We start from the raw sequence: 14,185 nt of genomic DNA, 5'->3' as shown, positions 1-14,185 counted from the left end.
ATAACCTGCCAACCCCTAACAAGGACCATTCCAGCCAATCCTAAACAACACCTAGGGCAATGTATGATTCCACAAGGGTTCCATGCACTAGAGTAACTTTCCAAAAACCTACAACCTCCAGATGGGTCCCTGGTCCAGATAAATCCTGAAACCTAGCCCAGCTTCTCCAGAACATCATATAGTTCCATTTCACTACCCCAGACTAGTGACAGGCCCTTTCAATATAAAAAATGTAGAATTGCCATAGCCCAAACAACAATAAAAAGAGGTATGGAAAGATCTAAGGTGATGGTGGAGTTATACATAGAAGATAGGATTTAACAAATGAATATGAATGCTGAATTATTAAACTGGTATCTCTTTTAGTCTCCAGTATTTTAAAGCAGCTAGAAGTAAAAACCTAAAATTGTGAAACTGTAACCTATGTCAAAGTCTGAAATATGTTCTACAACTAATTGTGGTGCTGTGCTTTGAAATTTATAGCTTTTTTCGTATATATATTATTTTTCAGAAAAAAAGTCGATTGTAATGATAAAAAAATATTTAAGCCCTCTAGCCTCCTATATTCTGGAGCAGCTAGAAGGAAAAATATGAGCGGGTCATATGGTAGCCCAAGATAAACCCTATAGGGATCTATCCTATAAACCACTTGTTGAAGAGGCATTGAAAACCATTGCTTTTTTTTTTTTGCTTTGTATATTATACTATACAATAAAAGTTAAAAAAAAAAAAAAAAAATCTCCCTGAAAACATGGGGTATAACTCCCAGAAGGAGTCTGGCCCTGGCACTGTGGGATCGACAACACCTTCCTGAACAAAAGTGGGAAAAGAAACTTAATAGAACAAAGCCCGAATGGCCAAGAGACATCAAATAGAGTCAAAAAGCTATTCTGAAGGCTCTCATGCAGGCTTCAGTTAGACAGTGATGATTGCCATGGTTTGCTAAATCCCAATCAACAACACTCCTGTTGACTCTCAAGAATACCTAAGGCTCAAATGAGAGTCTATAAAGGTTTGATGCACTAGGTTTGCCTTCTTAGAATTCCCAGAGGATTCCTAGGTCAGATAAATCCTGAAACTCAGAGGGACCACGCTCTCCAGGATTATCAATTAATTATATCCCTCTATCCTTTAGTGTGTCCAGCCCTTTTCAACATGAATAAGTCAGAATAGGCATTCCCCAAAGATCCCTACAGACTGGCAGAAGGATTAAAAGAGGAGGAGGTAGAACAGAGAAAATAGGATTAAACAAATAAGTATGGCTGCTTAATCACTATATTAATATTCCTTCTAGCCTCCAGTGTTTGGGAGCAGCTAGGACAAATTTGAGATGATGGAACAGTAGCCCCTGACAAACTCTGGGATTTATTCTCTACTTTTGTTTTGTGCTTTGAAAAAAACTGTTTTTTTCTTTCTTCGCTTTGTATACATACTATATGATTAAAAAAAAAGTTAAAAAAAAATGAAATGAGGTGTGTTGAGGACAGCAGTCATACAAAAAATAGGTTCAAGCAGGGAGAGCTAGACTAGGGAATCTAAATATCTATGCTATAGGCCCGAAGAGCCACTAAATGTTTTTAAGCCATCTTGGAAACACTAAACAAACAGCACTGTGAGACACTGGAAGGCACTTAGGCAGTTAAATGTGGAAACCAGAATCTAAATTACTGTGGTAGCAGAGGGAACTGAAAGGGGGACATTTTGAAGGATTTGGTAGCAAACAGATATGAAGTTATATTATTAAAAGGGATCCAGGCACCTACCTGAGTAAGCTCATAGGCTCTGTAAGCCAAAAGTGATGTAACTCTATTGGCATTCTTCGACACATGACATTCATGTTTTGGTGTGGGGTCCAAAGCACTTCTATTTAACATAGATTCCAAATTTTTTACACCCATGAGGTCATATATACTCTTTATTTTACCCTAAAATAGGAAAAAAAAACCTTTTAAATAACCACCTAAACCTAACCACTGACTACATGACATTAATATTATGGAATACTTCTTTGACTACAGATAACTCTAACCAAGTAACACTTAACAATGTTTACCAATATTGAAGCAGTACGAAAAATTTAATCATGAAAAGAAATGTTATTAAGTTTGAATTTAATAAAAAGAGAAATAGAAACCCTATTCACAATACTTCATGAAACTAAATTAGAAAACCAATATACTACCATCTTTTTTCATTCTTTTCTTTATAAAGAACAAATTCTTAAGATCTTTACAGTTAAATCAAAGCTGAAAACTCACTCTCAGAAATATCTTTATATACTAAACAACAGGCAGCAGATTTTTACCTTAATCAAACTCCTAACAACTTAGGGTCAATTAAAACCCATATCAAATGCTGTCTGTGCTTTACGAAATATAATAGTTACCTTCATTATTTTAAAAATAAGAACATCACCCGTTGCCCCAGCTTCCAAAGGATTAGCCTGTAGTAAATCAGCATACCTAGAAAGATAGATACCTAGAAAAGAGGGAAAAAAATTAAAGAATTTAAATTTGAATAAGTAAGACATGAATACAAAAAAAAAATCCAAATATTTAACCTAATAATAAGAGAATAAAGGGTATAACATCCTTCTCAGGAAATTCAAGGACAATAAAGATGGCTGAGCTATAACCAAAACAAAAACACAGCCAGAAAAAAAATAAGAAACTAATAAAATGTTTTCAAATCACTAGGACTAGACTAGGGTATTTTTTTAAAAAGTAATCTTGGATCAATAGGAAATAACCAATATCAAAAATAAAAGATAAAACTGATTTTATACTTTAGAACCTGGAGCTAGCCTCTATTCTGGGACCATGACAAGAGATACTTGCCATTTAATTCTAAAGACCTCAGCAGAATTAGAACAGATAATGTATTTTTAAATGACAACTTAATAGTAGACAAATACAAATTAATAAAAAAACAATTACCCATGGAAGGACTGCCAAGAATTGTTATTTTGGATTGGCCCACCTGTAATCCTCTTTCACATATGCTTTGAACCTAAAATAAACAAAACATTTTACAATCACAGTAACATTAAAAATATGAAAGGATAATTTGTAAACTTGTTTTAAATAGAATCTAAGACTCTCAACAATATACATTCTGCACTACAGAAATATATTTTTATATATCTATATATATATCATATATATCTTTAATTTATAACCAAATATTATTGTGCAGCTGACTTACATTTCCCAGTGTAATCATAGCTGGAATCTAATTTTGTTTATGCTAAACTGTGACATAGTCTGAATTCCTGCCAGTCACATATATAAACATCCCCTTTTAGAGGGATTAGAACCAGTAAAATATTTAAAGAGGAATAACTCCACCTAAACATCTTTAATTAAAGGGAGAAAACATGATACTACGTACATATAATCAGCAATACAAAAGATCATCTTTTTTTAATAAAGGAAAAATTGTTAATTATCAAGCACATTCTAGGGTAGAAAGCAGGTTTGGCCAAAGGAAAAATGAGCACATTCGAAAAACAAATTACAAAACAATGAAACAACTTGCTCCACTAGATCATTTCTTCTATGTACTTCAAGAAAATGCTAGTTTATGGTTATCAAGCATATCACCGAATAATTACAAATTAATAATATAAAATGGAAATATCCTCAAACTTTTTTTACAGAATGACTCTACTAACCTGATGTCGATCAACCATCAGAAATGCATAGGATTCTGAAAGTTCTTTATCTAAACGACCATCAAATTTCAGTTCTCTTCGCTTTTCTGTGAACTAAATGAAATTAAATCTATAATAACTCCTTAGCATGTGATGACATTTTCAAGCTAAGAGTTTTCAGGAATTTTATTTCTATGAACTCCCAAATTGACCAAAGTATCAGTACCTTTTCCCTCTCTGTAATTTCTCCCTTTGATTATTTTTTCATTATAACTGGCTCTTTACCCATAAAACATAGTCAAACAAGTATCTACTATTTATCGATTTGACTAAATTTCTATTAAAAGTTGTCACACTCTTATTTTCCCACAGATAATAAATTTATGTTTTAGTTATCTTTGTATGCACCATTTTACTTAGCATGGTACACTGCATACAGTAGGCAGTTAAATAAATCTTGAATAACCAACCTCTCAATTATAAACTTAATTAGGAAAAGGAAAATATTTCTTCTCTTTATTACTCTATTTTTAATGCCAAGTACAAATAGGTTGTACTCCATAAATATCTCCAATATAAAAGAGAAACTTGGTCTAAGAACATCTGAAGTGGAAGTCACCCTAAACTGCTGGTTTTCACTTTGAGGAACCCATATCTAATAGCTTTATGTACAGTAATTGGGCCGTTACTGATCTTCGGCAATTAATGAATGTTTAGACTAAATTTTCATTAAAAACTTTAACAATATTCATCATACCACGAAACCACATCAAATTACAAATATTTTAATTTTCTCCAGGAGCAAGTAACATTCTTTCCCTTTACGGATCTTCTCAGAGTTAAAACACTGGTAGTACCAGGCTCATTAACTTGTAAAAGTACAAAATCAATAGTATTTTTAAGTCATCAGAAAGCAATCGGACATGTTTAATATTTCTAAACATCTTACTTGTATTAACTTAGAATTATACATGCTAGCTTTTCCTAAATCACAATTCAAAGAATATTGTAATCTATATGTGAAACTCAAATTCACTGACTAACATGTTCAACTATTCCCTTTTGTTCCCACTTTTCCCTAGATTTTCAACAAATGATATTATGGCAGTCTAGCCAACAGGCAATCATTGGGGGGAAAACTACATAATATGCTATCAGAGATTCCATTCAATTAAATTAACATGAGCTCAAAGGACAAAAAAGCCTTGTTGTAAGTTTACAATTTTAAACCATTATACAGTAAGCTATCTGTACACTTAAATTGCATTTTTAGGAAAATAAGTTTTTACATATTTGCACATTAAGAAGAGTTTAACATAGCAGAAAACAATGGTGCTGTGACAACGCTTACAGGAAAAGATGCCACTTGAAACTCGTCTTCTCTTTCGTAATTTGGCTTTCCTAAAAACTTCTAACATTTTTAGAGAAAAGCAAAGTAAAACAAATTCTGGGCTGTTAATCCGTTTTGAAGAACCTTACAATAAACACAATTTAAAACATACCTCCTTTTCCAAAAGCTCATTATGTATCAAGCAAGCACGCTTGTAATTAAAATTTGTTACTGAGGTTGGTTCAAGGTAAGATGAATGGAGAATGTTTAAAACATCTTCAAATTCTCGAGAGCCTGGAGTTAATGGCTGGAAAAGTGCTAAAATAAAAAAAATTATTAATTTTAATTTTAAGAGTATTCCATTTTAAATGTAGCTTCTTATACTTTTAAATAAAGTTTAAAAAAAAAAGGCACCACAGCTATCTTATTTTGTAATTTGTAAGAATGACACAATAATGTACTGAAGAAAAATTAAAAACCAGTTGTCTACATTGGCAAGTTTCTTCAGCAAAGAGGATCTGGCATTACACATGCAGACAAGAAGGTTGCAATATTGCAAACCTTGGGGATTCTACATTAGGCAAACTAAATTGCTTAAAGAACCTATGGGCATACTCAACTTGTATCAACTCCATTACGTATTACTGAAGAAATATATGTCTGGGACTGTGTATTCCAGCAACTAAATGCTTACACCATAAATGAAAGCATTAAAACACTTAATGTGTCCATAAAATAAAATGATTCTATTTGGTTTTTAGTACTAAAGTTTGAAGTAATTAACTGCGTCCTAATGGCTACTTGTATTATCAGTATAAAGTAGCAGGACATGTATCAAAACAACTTAGTAAAGATGTAAATGTATGGAGCTTTTGAGTCACTTCTAGATGCAAACACCATATTTGCCATTAACTGGCTTTGTGGGAGATCCTTAATATCAATTACCTAAGCAAATACAGGTTCAGTCTTCTCCTCTGTAAAATGAACAACTCCAGCTATCCTAATAGCCCCTAATACCACGTCATACATTACATAATACAAGGGAAAAGCTCCAAGCACAGAACCTGGTGCATAGCAAGTTTTTATTCCCCAAACCCCAACCACTCTACACTCACTTAATTTTTAAGATACTTAAGCCAAATAAATATCCAATTTGTCCTTTTGGGATTACTGGTCTAAAAACTTCAAATTTCAACTTCACGTACAAAATACAACTTACTAATAAATTGTAAACATCAAGTCTAAATATATAAATTTCCCCCAAACCAAAAACAAACCACTAATTGTTCACCGTAGATAAAAACTATTCATGGAATCTATGTTATATCCTGTTACCTTCTTTCAAAAAAATACTTAGGGTCAAATAATGTTGACGTCAAAAAATTTTTAGGCCATTACTGAAAACATATATAGTACTCTATTTGGACATACTCTTCAAGGGACTAGGATCACAGCTAACTAATAAATAAGCTGTTTTACTATATTTTCTATATGTAGTTATTAACTATATTAGTCAAATGATGTCCATTCATCCATTCATTTACCAAACAATATATATATTATAGAAATTGTAAATATGTAGTTTTTCAACGACAGAAATGTGTCTAAAATAAATGATTACCACTACTTTGGGATTTCACAAATCCCCCCCAAAAAATGAATAAAATTAACAACTATAATAATGCAATAAAGACAGTGACTAGGAGCAAGAGCAGGAATAAAAATAAAGCACTCAAATAGAACCAAGGCCATTAATCACAGTGCCCTACAATGAAATTTGTGGTAGATGAATACACACAATAATCTATTAACTGTGAACTTCAAGAAGGTAAAAACTTTATCTGCCTTGCTCATTATACTATATCCCAGCAGCTAGAACAGTGAATGCAGGCCCCAAGTAAGCTGAATGGCTGAATAACCTGAGAGAAGAAAATCAGCATAAACTTTGTCAAGAGATTTTTAAAAAGTACTAGATTCCAAATATATATTACACCTAACAAAATGATTGCTAATTATCATTTTTAAAAATTAGTAAATCTCATTTACAAATTAATTCAGTAATATATAAAACAAAAAAAACAAAAGGATAAGAAGGGGGTGCAAGGGCAGTTCAGTGGTAGAATTCTTGCCTGCCACGCAGGAGACCAGGGTTCAATTCCTGGCCCAAGTAGTACCCCCACACCCCTCAAAAAAAAAAAAAATCAATAAATGGTGCTGCAATAATGGTATGGAAAAAGACTGAAATGTGACCCCCACCACAATGCATACAAAAAAAAAAAGGATAAGAGGAATACTCAATTTAAATGATTTATAGGATAAAAAAAGTTTATCTTTCCGACTATTGCCCCCAAGGCTAAATTGGGAAAAACTTGGCAAGCAAAGCAGTTTGTGGAAGTCTCAACACTTTATAGGCTTTCCCACCCCAAATGGGTCAAACATGATATTTAAAAGTTGGATTTCATGTATGATTGATTTCTATGTTTCTAAACTAACATTGTGACTTTACATATATTACAAGTAAATCAGTTTCAAATTTCCATTAAATCTTACAAGTCTGCATGAAAAGGTTTTGCATAAACTGCCCCAAAACTATTTCCAACGGTCTAATTATAAATGAAAAACTAGTCCTCTCATATAAATTCGCATGAAAGTTCACACTAAATTTAAAAAAAACAAAACTTAGCATTTGTTTCATTCCAAAGTTATTATCTATGATCACTCCAAATGTATTCAAGTAGAAAGTCAATAGGAAAAAAATTCATGCAAATGACAATATAGAAAAAAGTGCAAGATTTTAAGTCAAACAATAAAAATATCTGCAGCTGACATATTTTATATATCAGATGCCTTCACTGGCTTCACTAGTCAAACCAGAATGATCATTTCTGATTTTTTCCAATTATTATTTCTACAAAAACAAAACTATTTAGTTTTATTTTAAGAATTCCAAACTAGCTATTACCAATGAGCTGATAATGGCAATTTAGAAACGTATCAAGTTTATGTTCTGCCTGTACAGTGCTTCAAGGTGTCTTTCATGTCTTTGGTAAGAATTCTATTAACACTGGGTATACCCCGATCAATAAAGTCTGTTATTTCTTTTAAAGAAAATACATATACCTCATCATCTCAATTATGGATTATTTGCAGCAAGGAGAATAAACAACCACTTGGCTATCCAAAGCGGAAGAACATTTTATATTAGTCATCCATTTCATTTAGGGAAGACGGTGTGAATTCACTGTTCTCTGGAGTCTGATAGCACTTCTCAGACACTTAAAGAGTTGTACACACTCTCAATTTAATCATAAATACCACACCCTATGAAGTTCATTATGACCATTTAACAAATGAAACCGAGACAGGTAACAGTTGACTTGGTCCAGTGTTACATAGTTAATGAATGAAGGCAGTTGATATTCAAATTTAGGCTGTTGACTTCAAATCTTGTACTCTAAACAATCAGTAAAGATGCATATGTGTGTCTGTGTATCAAAAACTGACATTAAAGTTGGGATCTCTAATCATTTCAAGAGCTAGAAAAATACTGTTTCCTGATTTTATAGACTAGGAAACAAAAATATAGAGCACTCAGGCATTGGAAATTAGCTACAGAAGAATTTGATTTCTAGGCCTAGCTCTTTCTACCATCTTACGCATAATTTACTCAATTTCTAAAATATTTTTTTCTCATTTTAATTTTCCCGCAGAATTAACAAGAACAAAAGTCATAATTAACATTTTTTTTTTTTTGGCTTATAAAGGTAACAGCAGTGGCAAGAGAAGTTCTTTCACATATTAAGAAACATAATTTTGCTTATTTATAGGATTTCCATTAAATGCAAAACAAAATACACAGGATATATTTTATGGCATCAAAGAACACAGATGTAGAAGGGCATCTGGAGATTTATAATTCAGATGAGGAAACTGATAATATTGCTCAGTTAGAACTAGAATTCAGATGTCCTAACTCCTAGCTCATATTATCATTAAAGATTTTTTATTACTGGTAGCAACATACTCAAGAATTTATGGTTATATTTACGCATCTGACACAGACATAAAATTTAAGTTATCAAATAGTAGTAGCTCTGTTCCTTATAAGAACATTTTCCTTTCATTAGTTTTACCAGTTTATTAGCATTAATAAATTTCATATTTGTATTAAAATTATATAAAAATATTATATAAATAAACAAGCTAAACTTTAAAAATGAAAGATCCACCACTATTATCAAATCATACAAATGGATAATATGAAGTATGAACAATTAGCAAGAGTAAGCTCGGAATAAGAGGTGGTCTGCACTTCTTTCCTAAGTCCACAGGCTGATGGCTAACTGGTATTAATGATTATTACGTAATGACCATTCATTTGTCCCTTGCAATAATTTACAAAGATCACTGTTCTTCAGTCTAATAAAAAAAGTATTATGGACAGTGTTTTAGAAATGGGTGTTTCATATCTAAATCAACAAGAAGGTTGAACACAACACAAAATTAGGAATGAGTAAGCTGGTAGAGATGAAGAGAACTAGCTGCTGACTTTTTTCCGACTGCAGATAGGTCAAAGAAAATTGTACCTCCATTGCCTGGAATTACTTGAACCTAGCAAATATTTTATGTGAATGACTAGATTCTGGCTAGGTTATCCTGTATGCGTTTACTTATATATAGGAACTGTTATGGTTCTCAGTACCCAGTAATCTATATACAAGTACTGAAACACAACGAAAATTTCCTTAAAATAAGTCTTTGTCCCAAGGTTTCAAAGAGACAACTGCAAAATTTATGGAAAAATATTGGGGCGGGGTGGGGGAGGGAGATAGGGCACAAGAATAGCCATTTATTTTCCGAGACAAGACTAGTATGGACCCAGGTGCATGAGAGCGATTAATTTATAAGAGATTCCCTTGAGCCCTTAAAAAAACATAAACCAATAAACATTTTCCAGAGAGTGAATCATTACTATATTACTTCCTAAGAACACTGAGAGGAAAAATTATATATAAATTACCAATTTTAATTTACTTTCAATGGTTTACACTATTAAATTTAGTAAAAGAAGCCAACAGTGAAATATCTGACAAACTGCAATTCTACAACTTGGTTAAATGTAATAGTGCCACTTTACACTACAGAAAATTGCCCAGCGATAAATACAACACACATCAAAAAGAATAAAACTTTATACTCTTCCAGTCAATAAAGCTAGATCATTTAATCTGTCAGTACTGATTAAATGTGTTAATTTTACAGTGAACATATTTCTGAATCACAAAATTCCCCAGCAATGAAGATATATTAAGCATTCCTAAATTTAACAGGTAAAAGTAACTTAACAAGTTAAACCAAAATCTATCTTAAATCCTTAACAATATAAAAAGAAAAATCTTGCTAGAAACTGGATAGATTAATGGTGAGAGCTATTCTATACCTAGGTTCAAATTCCAACTCTATCATTTTACTAGTTATGTGACCTTGAGCAAGTTACTCAGTTTCCTCATCTGTAAAATGGGAATACTACCTACCATGCAGAAATGCTGTGTGATTTAGTAAAGTGCTTAGAAGAGCGCCTACAACTTATTAAGAACTGTCTAAGTATGTGCCAATATTACTACTTAATTAGAATGGCAGTGTTTTGCATCTCATGCTATTGCCAAAACGAGAAAACTAAGTCAACAATTAAACTCAAATAAGTATTTACCTTTAAGGTGTAATAAACATTCAAGTTCTAATCTTAAATTTCACTGGGAAATCAATCACAAGCAAAGGTCTGCCATGTTAAGGATATTAACGTGAGAGAAACTTTGGCACTGAAAAGTTCAAGCAGATGGATCTATTGAAAATGATCAAATCCTCATTTGGAAAAGACTCAGATGACCACAACTAATAATACCTAGCAAACCCTATACATTTAAGTGATTTACCTTTTCAAGCCTTCCAAGAGGAAACGATGTTGGAATGAAGTGTGAAACTAGCAATATGTGCATTTTTCTGAACAAGCATTTTTTTAAATAATAAGTTGAATTTTTCTATTAAATTCTATTACCAAACACTAACATTTTCTCAGCTTGGATAGAATAAAGCCCATGGTGGTGAAACAGCTGCCAAAATTCTATTTATGTTGTTATTACACTATTTGAACAGCTACTGCTTGGGATATATTTAGACAAGTTAAAAATTTATCATTTTCACTAAATATGAAAAAAGCCCACTGTAATTTATTTTCCTTATCCACAATTCCCTTGACAGAAAGAAAGGTAACAATGTTCTGTCTCTAAAAAAGGAGAACATAAATTTTCCCCAAGGATCATCAAACTCTGGGGAGAAGGCAGGGGCTAGGTCTTATATTTCCTAATCCTTCAATTACTTTCAACTTTAGTTTGCTCAATTGAAGTATATTTTATAGTAACCTCTGGATTTGGTTTACCCAATTAAAAAAACACACGCATCTTCCCACATCTCAAACCAAACTGTGAGGGTTTCTAGACCAAACTTCTGTAGTTAAAAGGTTGTAGATCATTATTTATGTCCATAGTCTCAGGTACTTATAGCCTAAAAGAAAATGGACTTCAAAATGCTTTTACGAAAAAAGCGAAAAGATCCAACCTCCTACCTCATAGGTAATATACATTTCAATATACTTTCAATCTATACTTTTACAATCGATAATTTAGGATGGGCATCTAACTTTTCTCATAAACTATCACCATACACCTTAAGGAAATAAACCACAAGAATTGACAACTTTGAACTTTATAATATCTTCTTGAACCCTAAATTCTATTACATTAACTCAAAGATATTTCTAGAAACATTCCTCATGTTAGTGGACAAAGGTTAACTTTATCTGTGTCAACATGGTGTCTCACACCAAGTATTTCCTTGGCTTTGTCATCCAACAGAAATTAACATCTTGATTGTATCTTAGTGATAAAAGACTGCAACAATTCCAATTTCCCAAAAGGAGCTGGTTATGCAATTGGGAAAGAGGAAGCATGCGCTTGACTCAAGATTCTAAGGCAAGTCTTCACTAGGATTCAAATTACAAACAAAAAACTTTCTGCAGACAAAAATAGTTACTATTCTTTTCCAAGGAAAATCATGGAAACCTGAACCATGCAGCTGGGCAAAGAGGAAAAGGACTTAACTTGACTAAATCCAGAACTTCCGAAATCACTGGATAGTCAAAAAGTAAAACTGTAACTGAATAGGGCAATACTAATTTTGATCTCCATAGAAATATGTCACAACAAGGCATTAAGACTTTTTTTAAAAACGATAAAATGTAAACTGGTCCAAAAACCAAGACTGGACTTTTTTTGGATCTGGAGCTCCATCATCTATCTGCAAGGTCAAGTTGGTGACTTCTGGACATAGCTAACGTCTATTTTTTCCACAGGGAAATGACTGCACCAAGAACCTACCTTCCCATTCTTCTCAAATATAAGAAAAGCCAGACTCAGTTTGGATTAAAAAAAGAGAGAGAGACCTATTTAATCTACTGCTTCAAAAACAAGAAAAAAAAATCTACATGGAAATGAAGTGTAATGGAAAATAGCAGTTGTGCACGGATCACATCTACTAATGGAGATTTCTAAACGAGGGAAGACGCTGACATCAAGCCAATTTCAAGTAGACACATTTAGCCGAAGAACTTCCACAGGGAGAAGCACTTGTGGTCCTCAGAACGCAAAGGCCTCGGAGAAAGCCCCCAGAATCCATGGCCACAGGCTACTTCCACAGTGAGACTTCTCAGAAGCATCCTTAGGAGGACACATCAGTTTCTCTGCCTTCAGGGATTAGGAGGGAGGGGCGCGGAGCACCATCTTTCCTCTCTGGGAGCTGCAGCCTTACGGACAAGCTTCAAACCTGATCTTACTTCCAACTTCCACGGGGAGAGGGGAAGCAGGGAAGAGTATGTTTCCACCGCCTTTCTCTCGCACCAAGCGCAGCAGCTGAGTGGCCCTGGCAGTGAGGGGAGAAGCGGCTGGCGCTGCATGCGTGTTTACGTGTCTTGGATGGGTGTGGGTAAAGGAGACAGAGGTTCTAATGAAAAGATGGAGGGGAGAGAGAAAGAGGCAAGGTTGGGGAGGAGGGGAGGCACCACCTTTCTTTTCTCTGCTCTTCCTGGGAATCTGAAAACTCCTCCTAACGGTCCTTTCAGGCTCTTCGGGGCCTTTGGGCAGAGCGGCCGCGCCTGCCTCAGAGGCGTCCAGAGGCTGCTCGTGGCTGAGGCTCTGGGCGGTCTCCGCTGCCGCGGTCTCCTCAGGCCGAGCGCCGCCGCCGGGCTCCGCGATGCTCAGGCCGCCGCCGCCGCCATTTTGTGGGGAGGACTCGGGCTCCGGAAACGCTTGCTTCATTTCGTCGTCCCCACCGCCGCCACCTTCCCAGTTCGCGTCCGTCGGCGGAGAGGCCTCGGTTTCCGCAGTAGTCGCCATCACGCCGGCGTGAGGAACCGGGAAGCTTCTGCCTACAAGACCGACGGGGGTGGGGGGAAGGGGCGGCAGGCCAGCCTTGTAGCCGAGCTGCTCTCAGCCCACCCACCCCCTTCCCCCCGTGGCCGCGGGCCGCTCTCCCGGCCCAGTAGCCTCTTGGGGCCCCGAAGCGGGCGCCCCAACCGTGACGCCCACGCCCCGGGTGCCGCTCCACTCTCGAGCAGTTCCTCTGCCGGCCCCGCCACTCAACGTGCTCGCGTCTGGGCCGAGAGGGGGCGGAGCCAACGCGGGCCTTTCCGCCAATGGGGCCGCGGCGCCCGCCTCCGCATCCCGGGAAAGATCGCGCCGGGGGGCGGAGCCTAGGGGGCGCCTGAGCCCGCCAAAAGGGGCAACAGCAACGCCTGGAGAGCGGCTCGACGCCGCGGTGGACTGCAGGTTAGGTGGGCTCCATGGTGCACTGCGGACCCGGAAGCCGCCATGGGCCCGCGCTGTCGGCCCAGGGCGGCGCTCCCGGACTCGACTCCGGGTCGCAGGTCTCACCGAAGTAAAACCTTCTGTGCACGAGCTACATCTGCCAAAAAAATGTTAGAGCAGTGGATGCAGGATGATTCTGGCTTTGTGAAATATTTTCGTGCTTAGAAAGGCCTGGAGAGGAACCAAAGAGATTGATCAGCTGCGATGAGAGAGGGAGAGCAGGAAACCACATATATTATCTCCATTTATTCCTCACAACAACAAATATCAGGGAGGTACGATCAT

General features: G+C 35.8%; 1 protein-coding gene across 7 annotated transcripts in view; it reads right to left on the bottom strand.

Moving 5' to 3' along the window:
- Positions 1-13,690, bottom strand: part of TASOR (transcription activation suppressor) — a 64,290-nt gene extending 50,600 nt beyond the window's left edge. For all 7 annotated transcript variants that reach the window (XM_077128947.1, XM_077128949.1, XM_077128948.1 and 4 more), the window contains exons 1-6: positions 13,099-13,690; positions 5,155-5,300; positions 3,674-3,766; positions 2,937-3,009; positions 2,387-2,478; positions 1,764-1,925 (exon numbers count right to left, since the gene is read on the bottom strand). In XM_077128947.1, the coding sequence (XP_076985062.1) occupies positions 1,764-1,925; positions 2,387-2,478; positions 2,937-3,009; positions 3,674-3,766; positions 5,155-5,300; positions 13,099-13,429 (897 nt within the window). In that variant the 5' untranslated portion in view covers positions 13,430-13,690. The remainder of the gene's footprint in view (positions 1-1,763; positions 1,926-2,386; positions 2,479-2,936; positions 3,010-3,673; positions 3,767-5,154; positions 5,301-13,098) is intronic.
- Positions 13,691-14,185: the final 495 nt, after the last annotated feature.

The sequence above is a fragment of the Tamandua tetradactyla genome, chromosome 15 (assembly GCF_023851605.1).
Source record: "Tamandua tetradactyla isolate mTamTet1 chromosome 15, mTamTet1.pri, whole genome shotgun sequence".
NCBI classification, from domain to species: Eukaryota; Metazoa; Chordata; class Mammalia; order Pilosa; family Myrmecophagidae; genus Tamandua; species Tamandua tetradactyla.
This window is presented reverse-complemented; position numbering and strand designations above follow the sequence as displayed.